This window comes from Lagopus muta, chromosome 2, assembly GCF_023343835.1.
Source record: "Lagopus muta isolate bLagMut1 chromosome 2, bLagMut1 primary, whole genome shotgun sequence".
Classification (NCBI taxonomy): Eukaryota; Metazoa; Chordata; class Aves; order Galliformes; family Phasianidae; genus Lagopus; species Lagopus muta.
The window spans coordinates 22,484,586-22,504,188 of record NC_064434.1 but is presented as its reverse complement, the minus strand read 5'-3'; the positions used below and the strand labels follow the sequence as shown (position 1 = coordinate 22,504,188).

Sequence of the window (19,603 nt, the reverse complement as noted above, 5' to 3'; positions counted from 1 at the left end):
AAACAACTCACCACTCACCAAATTTCAGAGCTTTCTGTCCAAGTTTTCCCTGGCAGATACCTTGGAACTTACTTTTTATTAACCAACAGAATGTCTGACTAGTTTACCCTAGTTTCTTAAGGTGCTAAAAACGGTTGAAATACTACATGTAGTAAGTAAAGCCTGCTTGTACCAAATGCTTGAAGTGTTTATAAGGTTGCTGGGTATGTTTAGAAATATGAAAAATTACAAATAAAATATATTACTACATATAATAAAGCAGGAAGAAAGATAATTTACAATCACATCAAATGCCAGTGTTAGAAGAAACATGAAGGTGAAGGGCATCCATTGCTTGCGGCCTCAAGTTCATTTCAACTCCAAAGAGAACTGGTGGTGCACAGAATCTGACCAAAGAAATATTCCATGCGCAAGCAGTGAAGGGAAGGAGAGGACAGGAATGCTGTGGGTAAGCATTATTGAGCCAAGTCACTGATGCCCCATCAAGGAGTGGTAAGATGGCTGGAGCACTGTGGAGATTATCTCCAGAGCACTGAAAAGCACCAGAAGTTGTCTTTGCATGTTAACATACACGTGGCTGCAGCATGTCTAGCACGCATCAACTCACCTGTCATAGATGGTGCCAGTTTCCTTTGTCCTTTGTGGTCCACAGTACCTTCATATGCCACAGTCACATCATACACTGCATCCAGATAGTCTTTCATTGTGTCGATTGCTACATGAGTTGCCTTCACACGTGGTGTTAGCACATGTTTCAATACAGCAAGACCTAGGGAGAAAAGAAAATTGAAGTGTTTGAAGGTAATCTGAGCGATATTTCCAAAATGAACATCATGCCAGCAAACTTCAGCACCCCCACTCAAAATCACAAAAGGATTGTTTTTAATCTCATTTCTCAGCTGAGAGTGAGCACATGTTCACGCTGCATTTGCTCTACAGGTCCCTTCCAACCCAAGCCATTCTATGATTCTATGTAGAAGACAGAACAGAATTATTACAGGATATTAATGACAAACAGGCTGCTCAACAAAAGATCCTCATTACAGCTGCTGCTCTAGAAGTAGAGATGGTTCTAAGGTATGCATGTTCTAAGGATGGTATCTAAGGATGATAAAGAAGCATTTCTCCTTACTGCTTATGTTTGTCCAGTATAGGTTAAAAAATAATTAACTGAGAAATACAAGACGCAGAGAATATCACTGCCTGAGACCCTGCCTCAGAAACAGATTTAGTAGATGAGGCATACACACAGATAAATTTAAGCATGTACAATGCTTATCCAGCATTTTACTTCCAATGGGCAAACCCATTCCATCAACATACTGAATCCTAATACTATCCCACAGTAATTAAACAGCAGTTGTTTTAGACTACGCATGCTTAAACAATTTGAAAGATTTCTCTAAAGCAATAGTGTTAGCAAACGTATTTAAATATCTGATATTTTCTACTTTTGGCTCTCTTTTTCTCTGTTTTTCATAGAACCATTAAGGTTGGAAAAGACCTCTAAGATCATCTAATCCAACCAGCAACCCATCATCACCATGCCCACACACAGGGATAATGGCTATGCTGATTGTCATCATTTTGAGGAAGGATGACAGAAAGCAGTTAGACTCAAGACAGCTTTAGCCAAATGCAATGATTTGCTGCTGAGAGAAATGGGCAATTCCACTTTATCCTTGCAGCCGCACCTCCACTACTGTTTTCTGCAGGCTTGCACCTGTTACTGACTGTATTGCTCTGGCACTACCCTCCCACCAGCCAAATCAAGGCACTGTCCCAGCAGAACCTAAGCAGTGGAGAGGGAAAACAGCACAGAGTTGACAGCACAGATGAAATCTTCTCAGTTTCCCTGCCAACAAGCTATTAGAACGGCTTAGCCATTAACAAAGCCATAGTCACAGAAATCTGCAGATACCTTTAACCATCCAGGCTAAGATGTAGAGATTGGTACATCATGGACATAAGAAGGTCAAAGTTAACAGCAATCTGCAGGTCCTAACAACTGCATTTCATATCAGTGTTTGTTTCAGCTTACCACTTCTACCCAAAGCATACTGAATAGCACACAAGCACGTTGAGCTTGAAAGTATAACCTCTATTCTATTTCCAAAGTTTTAATATACAATGAATTGCAAAATGAAAAATAGACCAAATCTTTTTGTGATCTGAACACAGCTCTTCTACACTCAATTGAAAATGCTTCTACAAAACAGGCCTGAATTTTATGAAAAAAATAAAAATAAAAAATCACTGTTTTGCTGTATGATCTGTATTTTTCTCAAAGAGAAATATCAGGATATGATTGTGACTATTGCTTTCTAGCCTTATCACAAGTTTACTTTTCAAAATTTTATTTATTTATTTTGTTAAATTGCACCCCCAATCAGTGCTATTCACTCCTGGCACTAGTAGAGGAGATTTTTTCTAAGCCAAAATACTGTGGTACTGCTTTAGGTAGATTTCCACTTGGAAAATCAACACAAAAGATAATATAGTATGTCCTGATTTTGTACTGAACTTCTGTCCCTCTTCTGTTGGGTAAAACATACTCTGATCTAAAATTATGCACATATCTAAACTTCTTAGCATCTAAACTTCTCTAAGATTTATATATATAGAAATTGAAAACTTCAGCATAAATCATTATCTTGATTTCTTACTACTTGCTAAGAGCCTCTTTGATCAAACAGGGAGATAAAAGGTTATTTACTAGCACTCTTTCTGAAGTCATTGTTCCAAGCCTTACCGGCAGCAGCGATAACTGTCTATGCAAAATGTTATACAGATTGGGTAAATATTTTGAAGGATAATATGGTGGCAATGTTTTTTTAGCTTGTGAACTGTTACATCAAACAGCTAATTATGTTATGTTTCTAAATGTTTACTCAGTAAATGAAGCACTGAATATTCTAGTGTTGCGACAGCAGTGGTATTAGTGTGGACACCGCACTCCAAATAACTTGTTGGTACAAATTCTCCAACACTCTCCAACATCATTTTGCCCTAAAAGCACTGTCATTCCTTTCCTCTCTACTTCATCTTCCCACTACCCAAACTAGCACTGTGGGGAAGGAAAGGAGAAATCAGGCTACAAGAAGAACTCCTCTAGACAAAATAATACACTTATCTAAGACTAATCAGTTTTTTCTATTTTTTAAATTAAGTTTTGTCTTTTTAATTAATTCATGCACATTTTTGGTGGTGAAAATGGTCAGCGACAACCTGAGAAATCCAACTGCAGAATAAGTCTCTGTTATGCCATGTGCTATCTGCAAACCCTTGAAGGTTCAGATTCAAAATGAGTATTCATCTAAGACCAATAAAGGCCACAGTCTGTTATTTAATATAGCTCCAGTGCATGATAAACAAGCATCAGCAATAGGAGTTCAACACATCCTTTTAAAGAATCTCGCAATTACTTGATGATCTTAGCTAAAATCAACATAGCAGAATTTAAACCTAAGTAGCCACAATACAGTTACCTTGGCAAGTTGCCTTCATCTAATTCACAAAATATACTGTGCTTAAATTGTTTTTAATGTTGTGCAATACTAAGCTAGAACTCTCAAAGTATTTGAGGTCATGAGATTTCATTTTAAATGCCAAAGAAAACAAACTAGATGTCCAATAATGTAATACTCTACCTTAAAATGCTACAGTTTTGCTCTTTTATGTTAGCTGATATTTAAATGATTAACAAGCATAAAATACAAAAAATGTGATGTCTTGACGCAGGCATACAAGAGAACCATATCAAGGGCTTCTGAAACCATTATAATCATATGAAAATCTGAATAAGTAGGTTGATTAATGGTACCTCAACCAGCAACTGTTAACTAGATTATACAAGATGCAAAATTCTGTTGCAGACTTTCTGAAAGAAACAAAAGTTTTAGTTAGGAAACATTAGCATCTCCAGAATTTATTATTTTTTCATGGTAACAGAAAAGAAACAGTGACAAAAAAAAAAACCAAAGGCACTGTTTATCTCATTTCTCAGGATGAAGTTAGATATAAAAACTGAGAACTGAGAGACTTCATTGTGACCTTCCAGTGCTTGAAGGGAGCTTATAAGCAGGAGGGGGACAGACTTTTTTACACAGCCTGATAGTGATAAGCCAAGGTGGAATTACTTTAAACTAAAAGAAGGAGAAATTTAGGTCAGATGTTCCTCAGAAATTCTTCACTCAGGGGGCGGTGAGGCACTCAAACATGATGCCCCATCCCTGGAGGTGTTCAAGGCCAAGTTGGATGGGGCCCTGGACAGCCTGATCTGGTGGGTGGCAACCCTACACATGGCAGGGGATTGGAATTAGATGATCTCTGAGGCCACTTCCAGTGATTTCTACAGAGAAGATCTCTCTTGCTTTTCCTTTAACCTGAGCCAAAAGCTCACAGAGCTTCCAATGCAGGCAGGCCACCTACCAACATTTTCAGAATCCTGCATTAGTCATAATTTTACTTCTGACATGTGCACACACTTTATTTTGAAACAAAACCAATTAAAGAAAAAGAAATTATTCTAAATGATGAAAACCTGTGTATTACATGAGCAGTAGCACATTTGATCAACAAAAGTTATACTCTCACTGAAGTGGATGTCAAATTCGTCTGACTAGTATTTCCTTCTGCTATAAAACTATGTTAATCAATGCTAAAACAGAAATTGAAAATGAGGGAAAAAAAACAATGAGTTAACTTTAATACCAACTAGGTCTTTCTTTCCTCTTTGTGTGTGTGTGTGTGTGTGTGTACATGTTCCTGCAGCAGTAATATCTGATTAAATACACAGCTCTTTAGTGTCCTATGAACACACTTAACACTATGTTCATCCCAACCTACTGGAACACCCTCAGTATTGAAGGTTTGGTTACTGAAACTAGACAGACATACAAAATTACATACGGTAGGAGTGCTCAACATTCATAACAGAGCTTCCCCTCCCAGCCTGCAAGTATCTCCAACTTCCTATACACTCTCTCATGTAACAGATTTTATGAAATTCTGCCAAGGAAATTTGAAGGAAATAAAAGAAATGTGCTCATATAAAAAAGCAGTTATAATACACTGTATCTTTCCATCCCCACAGTGAAAATTTAGGTGCACAGCAGCAAGTTTCAGCCATAATTCCATCATTCTCCGGCAGTTTGCTACCTAACCAGTAGACAGCACGGTAACTGGCCTTAAGTCCCTATGAACACTGAGACACATGAAAGAGGCATAAAAAAAAAAAAATCCTCATTGAAAATAAAAATATTAAAAAAAGAACAGCAGGTGAGAGGAGTTTTTAAAAAATGACAGATATAAGGTATAAAGTATAAAGCTTGTGTGCACTTAAAAAGTTCTTAAATAGTAAGATTCTTAAAAGCTATAGTTGTAATTTTTCTATGCAAAGTTTGCCAAGTCACCTACTGTTTCACTACAAAATGTTTTTTGCCTCAGTGAATTTAATAACACACTGAGACAAAAATGAGACTGTGGTAATTATGAAACATCCATTTGGAACAACAATTTGGAATAACACTTGGTTATTGCTAACGTGAAGTGAAAAGCAATTCTTTCCCATCTCTTTGGAAAAAAAAACCCAAAAAACAAATCAACAGGTAATCTATGTAGAAATGGGGATCTTTGCCATTTTAAATTTCATTTAATAACTTCATAAAACATTTTTCTTATCATTTGCCGCTGAAAAAAAACTAGAGAAAATATTAAGGAACCTGTTTGTATGGCAGCATTCCATAGGCTTGTATACAAAAGTCTTAGCTGATAGTATTAAAAACTTGCATGCACTTGAAAAAAAGTGAGTTTTGTTATGAACAACAGTACAAGAGAAGTAAGAAATCCTCTCAGAAAGAGAACAGCAATCCCACACCAAACCACAGGAGGCATCACACTTTGGTACACTGTTTTCCATAATGGGTAAACCCAGAAATAAGTTAAGAATATAAGATAGCTTCTTACTTTGCTAAACTTGATTTTCTAAGGACAACTATTGATAACAGAAATCCTTTCTTCATCCTAAGGGTATACCTCTCAAATGCTACTTAAGATGCACTCACAACACAGCACTTAAGAAAACGTTACTCTCCTTTCCAAGATTCACCCTCTTACAACAAGCATGCTTACACATCAGCGTGTGAAAAAAATATCACCAAAAGACAGTTTTAAAAGACAATTTCAAGTAATATTTCTGGGAATTAAATACTTCAAATTGCTTTAAAATACAATCTATAACCAATGCCAAGATCTAGAAGGGAAACGTTTTTAATTAGCTTGGTAGAAACACCTCTTTTTCACATGACCTGTAAAAGCAATTTTGAGATAAGCATATCCTGCACGTAAAAACATCTTAGGAGAAAGCACAATACTGGTCAAGATAAACTTAGCATTAAAAGAACATTTACATTTGCAACTTTTCCACACAAAAACAAGGGAGATAATATATGAATACCTGAAATGTTTCCTTGGTCAAATGACCTCTGTTAGAAATCAAACATTAATACAAAATTCCATAAATGCTTTTCACTCAGAAAATTGTTTTGTCTTCAATCAGCACAGCGAACCAACCTAAGTTTATCAAGCTTATCATGTTCTCTTTGACTTGCCAGAAGTTAACAGTAACGTTAAGAGCAGGAGGACTTTGGGTTATTCGCATTTGTTTTCATATCTTAAAAATGTCATTTCTTAACATTTGGATAAAATTCATGTTCTACTAAACCTAAGAAATTTGGGGTTGTTTGGAACATTACAGAGGTCTAACTCACAGAAAATTATTAAAAATCCATACACATATATTGTGGAAACATACAAATGAAACATACTTTATGCCAGAAATTGGTACAAAAGAAGTCCAGTATTTAGTGGGTTCTACTGAAAGTCTGTTCTACAGTCCAGTATCAGTAATACGCGTCAAAAAATTCACAGTTCAAAACAAATACATACAATAAAAAATACCACTTCTAACATTACAATATTTGAGTTACATCCCTATGAAAATAAGACTGCTATCTACACACTATAATTTCCTAGACTCAAAAACTCAAGCCAATTGACTAGCATGGAAGAACAAAAGCATTTTTAAGATGCCTAGAACAGTTGATCAGAGGCTTTATATCAACAGAATGACCACACCAGATTTTGAAGATGGCAATCATTCCATCAAAGTGGAAAAACTAAAGCAAATTTTAAGATTACTAACTATATACTTAAATAGTGAAAGCTGGAAGGAAAAGCCCAGGAAAAGAGACAAAACAGAGCCTTCACATGCTTAGATCTTGCAAATATTTCCTTAGGGCTCTTAGGAGATATCCTGTTGGAAACACATGAGTAACCATCCATGCTGAAATACAGGGGGGGGAAAAAAAGAGCATTCTGATAGCAATTGCTGGAAGCATCTCACGTGATCACTTACTTCTTGTGATGATCCTTGCTATCCTCTCCTGATGTTCAAATCCACTTACATAGATGGCATTGATGCTAATGGCTTGGAAGTGGGGGGCATCATTTATTTGACAGAAATGTGAAAACCTGACAGATGTTTTCACCTGAAATTCTGACAACATCACTTATGTTGTTTCCTGACTGTGAAACTCCAACAAGTACTACAGTTCGGAAGCACAAAGTTAAATACTAGAACAATTTCAATTCTGTGGAGTTCTTTTCCACAAATAGCTTCTACACCAATCCCAAACTACTTAGTTGTAAGAGGTAACTTTTGCTTTCAAAATTCAGTCAGCACATTTTTCCTTCCACAGTACAATCAAATCAATATATTTTTAGTTTGAAATGCTGCCTGTTCCACAATGGGTAAAAATCTGATTGGGCTGGAATTGTTTGGCACTTGTAAAATGTGCAGAATAAATAATCTTCAGTTTTTGATGGTAGTCACATTGCCTTTAGATGACAACATTCTCAATTTATCACATTTATTTACCACACAACTAGGATCCCTGGAAGTAAGAAACTTTTGGCATCTCAATGTAAACAATTTAAGTGGAAAAAAATTGGTATTTTGTACAGAACCTAAGTCCAATGACAGAATAAGCTGCAATATAGAGTACAATCAGTATTTTTAAAAAGTTACCTTTCAAGGGGGAGCCTCAATCACCTTTAAATTCTTTTGCATCCTTTCATCCTATTCATAGACAGATAAGATTTATTTAAATATTTGTATCGATGGTAAAGACATAATAGCTGCTGCCAGCAATCTGAAAAAAAGCTTTTGGGATGTGAACCTCTGCATCTGTTTCTGGATTGGGTTTTAAACATTTTTTAATTGGTCTCTGGCCAACTGTAAGAGACAGAGACTGTGTCCATTATTTATACTTTCTTTGAAGGAATATCAAGCTATGAGATGCAACTCAATAGGTCATATTAAGACCAGGTAATTAAGTTCAGCCCAATAATTCTGCTTAAGCCAATAAATCTTCTCTAGAAGAAAATCCAGCCCATGGAAAATAAAAATAAACATCAAATCCACAAAACCTTTTCATACTTCCTCTCTGAAAAACTAATAAAACACATACACACAGTTAAGTCAAAAACAGTGTTTCAGACAGCATGACAATAAACATGAGTTATGTTTGTGCTCTAGGAATAGCTGTGTTATCTTTGGGTACAATATTTCTGGTTCCATCTGGCAGAGAAAATAACACCAAATCAATGTTTAATTCTTGCAAATTAAACAACTTTTTTCTATACTACATTTGCATTATTTCCTCAGTACGTAAACCGTGCAAAAGTGTAGGAAAAAATACCATTATAAAGCTTACTCATATTTCAAGATGTATTTTACAAAACAACAAAAATTCCCCTGCATGTCAGTAAAACCAACACCGCAGCACCAAGCTCTGCATTAAAGACCAGGTAAAATCATCAGACATTTTATTTCTCCATAATGATCGAAGGGCAAAATTTAAGTTAAAGAATGCCCTCATTCTCTGACTGGAATAGCTACTGGACACTGCGACTTTCTAAAAACCATAGTAAAGTAGATGACTGGGGAGGTGTTCAGCTGCAGCTCTTGTGCTGGAGTCCTGCTTGCAGCCAGCACCTAGAACTTTGGTGGCAAAGGGACTGCCAAGCAGAAGGTGCAAGCCATGGCCAGTAGCTGTCGTCTCCTGCTGGTGGTCACTCAGAGTTCCCTTGGAGCTTGGAGGTCCCCGACATACGTGGTCTGTGCCTTGTGGCTCCCAGCCATAAGGACATCTTGGTATGCAGCTTTTAGCGTCAGGCAGGCTGGCCATCCTGGGCAGGGATGCTCTAGTTCAAGTGAGTATCAATCTTCCCACTGAATTGCAGGGACAGTTCCCACCCTCTCCGTATAAAAAATTGAGGAGAGTCTAAATTTTTGTGAACAATAGCAACAAAAGAATTCAGCAACAGGGAAAAGCAGATCAAGAGGATTCTACTCTAGACTAGAAGGTGCTTCCTGTTTAGTAAGTGCACGTATTTAGTGTTTTTAAAGGAGTAACCCTTACAAAATAAAAACAGACCAAACCTAGAGACAAGCACTAGAAGAAACAAACAGGTGCTCTGAAAGCACAAAACAGGTTAATATTATTATTATTATTATTATATTTACTGTTTTTCAAACTGTAGATATGTAATTCAGAGGTTTATTAAAGTAATGACAATGGGAGCCCTTTCTCTTCTCTGAAAAAGGAGAGGAAAGAAACACCTCATATCCAACACCCCTTCTGAACTCTCAAAGAACCGCCAACTAAATGAAACATTTGACTTTCATTTCCGACAGGAAGCTGAAGTGATGAATAAATATGTTATGACTTCAGCTCTCTTGCACATACGTGCAAACAAATTCCATTCTTCCCAAGGATGCGAAGAAAAGCATATATCCTTTTGGACAAGAACTAACAATGCTTAATAGCTTGATGATATCAACAGGCTGATTCACAGACTTCTGAATTCATTTCAGCATGTCACAGAAATGAATTTACCAGACCTATTTGTTAGTCTTTGTTTACCTTCTGAATGAATTATTTCACTTCTCGTCAACAGGAAAAAACAAAGCCAGGAAACATGTTGACGGAACTGCTGGAGTTAAAAGTTTATGTGTATTGTGCATTGCTGTGAGAAAAATGAGAACGCCTGGGAGCCTTTGCAAAACATTCCTAAGATGAAATAATTCTATCTGTGGTTATGGAGAATATGCCAATGCTCACCGACGCAACTGCGGATAAATTTCAACCAAGGAGGGGTAAGATTGGAAGGTGAAAGTGGAACAAACCCTCTTGGAGGAAGTAATCGTAGTGTTAACAGTAATTGAAGAGAAAGAAATAGAAGACTTTCCTTTAAGGTGCAGCATTCCCTGTGCCAAATATTCTTTATGTCAGTAACAACCATAAATGGAATTATAACGTCAAGTTAGACCAATCAGTGACTTGGTCCTACGTAGGTTATTCCTATGTCCTTCAAGAGTAGGAAAAGGAGTGTTCGTAAATACATATAAATAAAAGCTAGAGAGAACTTCCTTGCGAATGAACACTCCTTTATAATCTGAAGTGCATGAAACGTCTGTACACAAAGTATATTCATCTTACTCTGGTATGAAACACATTGGCTTTTTTGTTTTTTTCAGTCTAACCCTTAAGTATCAAGCAGGCAGACTTAACAGTCCAGTTAAGGTGAGATCATCTTCATCTTACGTAACATTTTATATAACATATGTTAACCCCATAATAAAAGAATGATATCAAAATCTTTCTGCTTACCTTCTTTTTCAGCAAATGACTGACTGTCTGCAATGACTTTTGGTATCTCTGGATTGTAACGAGTCCCCTCTGGAAAGATCACTAAAAACATCTATGGGATGAAAAAGCAAAACAAAACAGAAAGTTCTTATAAAAAATTCAAGCTGATTCCTTTTACAGAAATTACCAACACTTGACAAGTCCACACTGCATTTAGTTCACACCATCTATTACCCTAGCTATAGAAAGAAAGAATCAGAATATTTGACCTAAAAATTTCTTAGCTCATTGTTTGGACTTCAAAATAATTTTCTTAGAATGTACACCACAGGTATCCAGGTGATTTAGGAAGGAAGATAACATGCATTAACAAAAGCAAGGAAATCAGGAACAGCTGACATCAATAACAGTATTGTTTTTCTAAGTGGATTAAGACGAGATATTTAGAAGTACCAAAGTAATATTCAACTTGAAATATAACATCTGTCCTTTGACACATCACAATGGATCTAAATAAGAAGTGTTTTGCTTTAATACAGATCTTGCATCTAACCTTTCTTTATACTATCTAAATTTTGTGCCATTCATAATTAGGAATACCGTTAATTGAAATTACGATGTCTCTGATATGTACCTTTATGGATCTCACTCACGTAGGAGTTATCAAATATATTATGAACTTAAAGTGATAGCTTAGCATAATTTGATGAATTTTCAATTTGCTTTTGAAACACAACAGTGATTTTCCAACACACTCCCCTGCCCTGCATCATCTCCTGCATACAAAAGTAGAAGAAAACAACACTTAATTGTGAAAATTTCATACTCATCTACAGAAGAAAAGGCTACTGCCACCAACAGTAACTATGATGGAACTGAACATAAACTAACACATGCATAGCAAAATCATGCCTACTCTGCCTAGGCTATTTAGTTTCTTTGTTATTTTTGCAGAAATGAGTCTCAAGAAACGAGATAATGGATTTATGAAACAGTACAAGAAAGATTACTAGAGCACATGAAGACCTTGGTGGGAGAATGCATCACAAAATGATGCATGGTAAAATAAAACCTCAGAAGAGATAAACAGGACTATAATGTGCTTCTAGCCCACAGAATATCAGTGTGTTGGTATTTTGCACTTGATGATGGCAGAACAGTAAAAGAAAAGAATGAATGCAGAAAGAAAGGACCTAGCAAGTGAATTCTCCAGAATTACTGCAGAGAGGAAGGTGGAAATGTACTGAAATGCAGAGAAAGAAAGAAATCTAGGAAATGAGCTGACTGGAGAGGTCAGTACAAGATCAAGAAAGAGGAAAATGTAGTATGTAGCTGAGAATCTAGCAAAGGAAAAAAAAAATTAAAATGGCAAAACCAGTGTCAGCAGAGCACGGTAAAGAGATGAGCTGCAAGACTTTCTGAATGGAGCTGAATGGAGCTAGAGGAAAGGCTGTACTCACAGCAGCATGTTTGCAGAGAAGGAGAACTGACAGACTGCAGAGACTGGTAAAGTCCAAGAATTTTCAAAGATCAGCAGAAAGCCAAGATGTATACAGATATTATAGGGGAAAAAAAAAATCCAAATACAAAAAGCAGCACTAACTAAATGAAAAAGAAACAGCAAATGAAAATGGGTTTAAGAGGCACGGAGTTTTGCATTTTTCCTAACGTGACAGCAGCATAACCACAGGGATGGACACAGGAATTCTCAGATCAGTTAAAATTCGCACCTTCCTCAAGTCAACGTGTATGTATGCATGTTGAAAATATTTAGCTGGCAAATGAGAACTTTCCAGAATTAGCTGGAAAGGGCATAATATTCAAACTAAGATGCATTTCTCTTTTCATAAAGACACTTATATTCAAAGCATGTAATTTGGATCCTTAAAATAGCATGTCAAGACGAAGACACTTCCTCCCTCATTACAGCTTGACTGCTCAGCTCCCAAGTGTAGTATAATGGTTATAATGTGAAAGTGAAGTATGCAGGAGAGGAAAACCTTCCCTGGTATCGAGATCAGCTCTTAAAAACACATAGCACCACTAACAGCCTTCAAAGCAGCAAATCTGATTACACAATGGAGCACAGAATCTACTTATCCTGGTGCTAGATGCGTAATACAAAGCAGGGGAGAAATTGTATTTTAATTACTCTTCTAAGCCTTTAAAACACAAGCAGCTGAACAAGTTTGCTGACCAGAATCTGAAACCTCTGAATTAAAAGCATACAATACAAGGAAGTGCTTTATGCTTGAAATTCAGCATACATAAGCCTGACGTGCAAGCCATTAGGACTGCTTTACCTGGGTAAAACTCAGGAAAGCAAACAGAAGCCCTGTTACATTCACGGACAGTGTTGCTCATGACACTCTGCTGGTGCACCCAGCCTACAGAAGCTACATGCACCACTGGATCTTATCTTCTCCCAACACGGGCAGCAGAAGTTAAAACCTTAAGCACTATATCCAGAGATTATAAGAATTACAAATCTCTAAAGATTTTAATAACTAAATAAGCTCCCCTGAACTTGGATTAAGAACTGCTGAATTGTAGGAGCACTTTAATTGCCTAGAAACACTAGATGCAGCTAAAGCCTTTTTTTTTTTTTTTTGTTACAAGATGTTTCATTTAGAGCCATTAGCTACCTAAAAGCTACCTTCTTTGAAAAAGACAAACCAACCTTTGCATTACCACAGTCCCCAGTTCTTTGACAAATCACTTTTAACATAAGCTAAATAGATCCCTCTGTTCAGAGGGAACTCGCACTCTTCATAACTCCTTCTGTATAACAGACAAATGTCAGGATACTATCTCTGATCAATTCAAGTTTCAAAGAGTGGATTAGGATTCAGCTAGTAGAATTTTACTGACTTTGGTTCAAGCCAGAAAACCAGAAGAGGCACAGGTTATCTGAGGAGCTCCCAGTGTGAAGTCTGTAAACTTGTCCTTTATTCTACAAGTTAAAGGAATGAATGGCTGATGACAACTGCTTTCACGTGTACAGCAACTCTGTTAATTTTCTCAGCGTTGCTAAAGATTGCTAGCAATGGCACAGAGGGGGGCAAAGCAGTGCTTATAGACAGGAGGAAGCAGCTGAGGAAGTCCTCGAGACAGAACAGTGTCAGAAAAGGACTTGGTGTAGCTGCAGCTGAAGGGGGCATGAAGCAAGACACAAGTCTCCAGAACACAGAACAAAGGCAGCCCTGTAAGCATACAAGGAGAGGAGGTGCTAAAGACAAAACTTGTCCATGCACAAGGATTTGAAGGGTGTCCCTGCAGACAGCAGCTGCCACTCTGCAGAAGAACATACGGCAACAACAAAGTGGTGCTACTGACTGAAGATATCCTGCATTTATGGTGCTGTTCCCGGGAGCGTGACATGAGAGAACAATTGAATTTTACAAACTTCAAAATCATATTAAAGCATGCATTTCCTTAATTTTAGTATTTTCATTATTGCATCCTGGCAACTAGACGCGTATCTGAATTGATTTAGACTCTTGCCTGAAAGACATGCTTCTGATGAACCAAATGAGAAACATTAACACCCAGATCAATAACTGAGAAAGATACGGTATGAGAAAGCATATCTGGCATAATTTGAACGAAATACAAAAATCAATATAAGGAAAGCAAGCAAAGTCATCCAGGATTTGTAAAGAAATTGCCAGGGATTTACAAAATAGGAAGTATATGACAAAATGATTACATTAAGCCTTATAACAGCTGAATTAATGTATCTGTCCTCAGGCTCCTGCTGTTTGGTTGGCACTGCTTCAGATGACAAAGATTTATACAGTTGTCACATGAATGACAAAACCAAGACATAGTAACTAGCTAAATACTGGCTGTACTGGGCTAAATCACAGAACCATAGAATTGCTTGGGGTGGAAGGGGCCTCAAGGATAATGAAGTTCCAACCCCTCTGCCACAGGCAGGGTTACCAGCCACTAGATCAAGTACTAGATCAAGTTGCCCAGGGCCTCATCCAGCCTGGACTTAAATACTTTCAGAGATGGGGTATCTACCTCCTCTGGGTAACCAGATGCAGCACCTCACAAGGCAGGTTTCCTTCTCTCTAGGCATGACAGACTGAAACACAAGTCACATTTTCAAACTGAAACTTGCTGTTCAGAAGAGTCAACTTTCTTTATAAACAAGCAGACTGAGTATAGTATGTATACTATCATACACAGTATATAAAGTACTTGCTGGATAGATCATTGCACTGAGAACTGCTTTTATCTTGTTACAACTTATCTGAAAACAACATCAACACAAAAGTGCCCTTCAAACTGTGCCATAGTCTCTCTCACAAGGTGTTACGCTGCCATTTGTTAGCCATCAGCCAGATTTTATGTCCTGTGAACAAAGCCACAGTTTTGAGTGAGCTTTCCCAATAAAAGGTCCAATAATGAGACGTGTGTATAGTTACATTAGTTATGTGATGACTTGAGATGGAAAATAGATTCAAGGAAGAAATAAGAAAATTTAGCAGTTGAAGATCTCTACTATGAAAATATACAGGAGGAGCAATGCTTTAGGCTACCATCAGAGCTTAGTGTACATCCAAGCTAAAGCTTCGCTGCTTTTGGGAAGCAAGGTGGAACAACAGGACAGAAGGAGATGCTGAAGGAAGGTGGAGTCCTAAATGAGGAAATAGTGCCACGCAGCCCCCTGCCCCAACATGAGATTGGCCACGCTGGACTGCTAGCCCAAGCCTACTGTGAACGTGAGAGGCCAAGAGGCTGCTTTAATTTTCTGCTTGCTTTCCATCTCTAATTTACTTTTCATTATAGAAAAGCCTAAAAGAAATCAAGTGAAAGGAGGCAGTAAAACAACGAAAGGGTTTGCTAATCTAACTAGAGCAGGAGGCTGGGTCCATATTCCTACGCGTCTTATGTTTCTTAATGGGAACAGAGATGTCTCTGGACAGACTGAACATTAATCATTTGGATTCTTTTGTTTAAACTTCATGTGGAGAGAAACTGTAAATAACCAAGTGACCCTTAACACGGATTCCCTTCCATCTCTCTCTATTGGCAATAATTCTTCCCGTAGTGGCTGAGAGGCAAGATTTTCTCCCGCACTACATTAAAGGAAAAAACCTCCACCACGCAAGCCTGCAACAACCAAGCGGTCACAGCAGCTCACTAAGCAGAGCAAAAGCATACTCTGAACTGCAGCATCCAGTGCATAAATTTTAACAGAAATGTAGAGTAGAACACTCATTATTTTCACATGAAGCCTGCAGCAATTTGTTCTTGTGCTGACGAGTTCAGGGCATACTTGTTTTACTGATTAAAATGTCTTCATTTTAAAAGCATTACAGTTGATGTGAACACCACACTAAGTCAGAGCCAAAAAGTTTATTCATGAATAATGCACTAAGGACACAGGTTATCACGTCTTCTCTCAGTAGTAATTGCAGGTTAAAGAGCATTTACGGCATCTACATCTAAATTCTCAGATAAAGTGGATTATAGAAAGTTCAGTCTTCCCTCATATGACAGTCCAGTGGTCTGTTTTTTACCCCAGCGTATGCAATCATTCCTCTCCATAAAAAGGCTTTTGACAATGTCAGTTTTGTAAAGTGTGAGAGTCCCTTTTTATATGGCTTGACTGAAACTGATTTAAAACAGTTCACGTTTTTATAGCGGTTAAACATTATTCTGCTGTACTGCTACCCTGTATAATAGGAGGACAACGGCAACAGCTGCTTGGTAAGCACACCCAGTTTTTGTGCCTTATTTCCAACTCCAAGGAACTTCTAGACAGCCAAATTTCACCAAAAATCAAACACATCAAGTGGTCCCACATTTACTAAGCAGTAGCTGAGACAAGCTAGTTTTTCAGTCCAAACCACAATCAATGAGTAGAAAGAAAAGATTCCAGGAAAAGAAGCCTTCTGGACTTACTTTATTTATTAATCACATGTAAATATCAACCACCACGAAAAGCAGAACCCACAGTGGAAGCAGCTTTAAAGAGAAGCTTTTTGTTTCAATCACCCTTTGCACTTCAACTAATGCATTACTCAAGTCAATGTATAGCACTGGAGCCACTTACTGAATCTGAATGCTACTTACAGGTTTCCAAAAGACATGCAGAATGAGGTGAGTTTCTAGACATGCATTCCTAAGACTGCATTAAAAAATAAAAAATCCAAATACTTCTATAAAGCAGAGTGATTTAATGCAGACTTCAAATCAAGGCTTACCATAACGAAAACGTTATAATTACAACAACCTCCTGTATTTCAGTGAACGCAGAGCAAAGCCAGAAAACCAGACTCAACTAAAAGCTGAGCAAGAAATTAGTGGGTCTTTGTGGGAAAACACCCTGCCAGGAGATTCCATCCAGACCAATGAAAGCAAACTGAGCCAGTGCTTTGCTTAGGGGGATGACTTCAAATACATTTCACAGATCTTCATTTGTCTTTGTTTATCCAATTACACTGCAAGTTTTACGGAAAGCAGAATCTTTGCCACTTACATACAGAAAATAACAATGTAATGCAATATTTTCAACATCTCAGAACTCTCCTGGGTAATGGAGGCACAATTTACTGCTATTGAATACGGCCATCTTCTCTCTACAGACATTATTAGATAGATCTAAATATGCCTATGCTTCATACCAGCTAAGCAACTGCCAATGAGCTCCAGAATAGAAAATGCATTCTCAGGAAGAGATTCCTAAGCTAACATAGTCCCAGATGATACAATGAGGCATGCTAACAGGAAGAACAAACATACTAATAAAAGAAATTACACGCTCCTAAGGAGTGTTTCATGAAGACGCAATGAATAGCAAGTACTACATTCATCCTTACAGTAATGCTAAAATATATATATGTTTAAGCTACTTTCTAACCTAAATTTCTATTTTCCACTAGCAAAAACATTTTAAAGACACTAACAAATACAAAGAATTTATTAGCTACAGAGTACAATATCACAAAGGTATAATCTAATAAAGAAAGCATTTTATGAATGTGATTGAAACCAGAATTTGGACCTTATCAACACAAAATGCTCCAGTACAGAATTACAGCATCTTTACAGGAAGATGCTTAGAGAAAGACAAAAAGTCTATTTGTCCGCGTTACACTGTGCTGCGGAAGATGCACATTGTTTGCTGGTGCGCTGGCAAGACTTGCTCCCCTTGAGAGGAGCATGTGGAACACGTGGAATTCTACAGAAATGATGTCATTTCATGTCAGCCAAAAACTCAGCTGTGGTAATGTATGTCCGACCACCGTAACTTAGCTTCTCAAAATGGGAAATAGATTTACTTAATTAAAAACAAACAAGAAAAAAACCAACATTCATGCTAAATCTTAGTTCAAGACAGGACTCAAACTCATTCTATCTTCAACAGGGATGCTTTACTCATTTAAAGCAGTCAGTAAGTGTAAAAACAGTTTACTTTTTCAACACAGACACATCCACACACAAACACATTATCTCCAAAAAAAAAGGGGTATAAAGCTCACAACAATCAATATGTTCCTTTTACCCAGGTTTCAGCTTTAAGAGGTTTAGTATTTGGAGTGGAAAGTCCTAATCACATTGTTCTATATAAAATGAAAATGTAACTGTTCTATATCAAGACTTGCCTGAGTTGGTTTTCATAAGTCTAGCCAAAAAGGCGAGAAACATTTTAATGCACAGCAAGTAATGGAAACGAAACACACTGATTCTAACCACTGAGCCACAAACCAAAAAGGGAGTCATGAGAAAAGTCACTTGGCACTAGCAATCGTTCTTCAAATAGAAAATTATTGCGAACTGTTTTTGTCAATTTTGATCACTTTTTTCTTCCTGCAAGTGCAGTAGACAAAATTGCTCAGTTCTAAGATGTCATAGTCACCAACAGTGGATTGATCACGGGGATGACTAATTAAGATTTGGGAAGAATACTTCTTGACTTTCAGAAGGATAAACAACTGGTAGTCTACACAAATACCCGTTTCTGACAAGGAACAATGCAGCAGAAAAATGCTACCTTTTGAAACATGGGGAACATTGGATATGGTTGCCAAAGAAGTTACATCAGCAGTTAATAAGCGTTCTAATATTCATCTAAATCCTCCCTGCCCTCTACAGACACAATCAAAACGTTCGTATCATTCATAAAAGGACTAGTCTGATTTCCAGCAGTTTCACTAGGGAGTTGACTCTAATCAGAAAAAATAACTGTAGAGATACAGAAAAAAAACCAAATCCATGACTGTTCTCTTGTAGGTGGGGGATATGAAGCATGAGCTCATTTCTCCAATGACACTAAAAAGGTCAATGAAATGATGAGAGGAGGGGAAAGCAAAGTATTATCTTACCGGAGTCTCAGCTTTCATCTGGGCCCGCAACTTCCCTCTCATTTCTTTTTCATTGAATTTGGCACTTCTTTTTACATAGACTCCTCCATGCTAGCAGAGAAAGAAATGAAAAGGATTAAATATTTAAATAGTTTAACGTAGAATATTTGATAAAAGAGCAAATAAGATGACAGCAACATTCACCCTTATGACTCACGCTATAAATTGCCCACAAGACAATTTCTGCTAGGATGAAAGCACTTGAAACTCTATTTGCATGCAAGCAAGTTCACAGAATCTGTTTATATAAAGATCAGCTCTACAAAGAATATTGTAAGATGTTTGAAGTGTCTTGTTTAGAGGTGCTAAATAATTGATTGGAAGACAGCAATGGAATCGTCCACAGACAAGCACCTTAACTTGTAGATCGTGGGAAATCACACAGCAGAATTCACTCACAAGTAGTTGCAAGCTAACTAATTCAATGTTATGTGCCTCTTCTTAAGCAGTGACTAATACAAATATTGGAGTTACATGTATTACACCTATACATCCAAAAATTAGCAC

The 19,603-nt window shown here is 37.3% G+C and overlaps 1 protein-coding gene across 1 annotated transcript in view; it reads right to left on the bottom strand.

Annotated features, from left to right (window-relative positions):
- Positions 1-19,603, bottom strand: part of AGPAT5 (1-acylglycerol-3-phosphate O-acyltransferase 5) — a 56,882-nt gene that overhangs the window by 16,630 nt on the left and 20,649 nt on the right. Inside the window, exons 4-6 of the mRNA XM_048936985.1 lie at positions 19,058-19,147; positions 10,737-10,827; positions 608-769 (exon numbers count right to left, since the gene is read on the bottom strand). Of these exons, the coding sequence (XP_048792942.1) occupies positions 608-769; positions 10,737-10,827; positions 19,058-19,147 (343 nt within the window). The remainder of the gene's footprint in view (positions 1-607; positions 770-10,736; positions 10,828-19,057; positions 19,148-19,603) is intronic.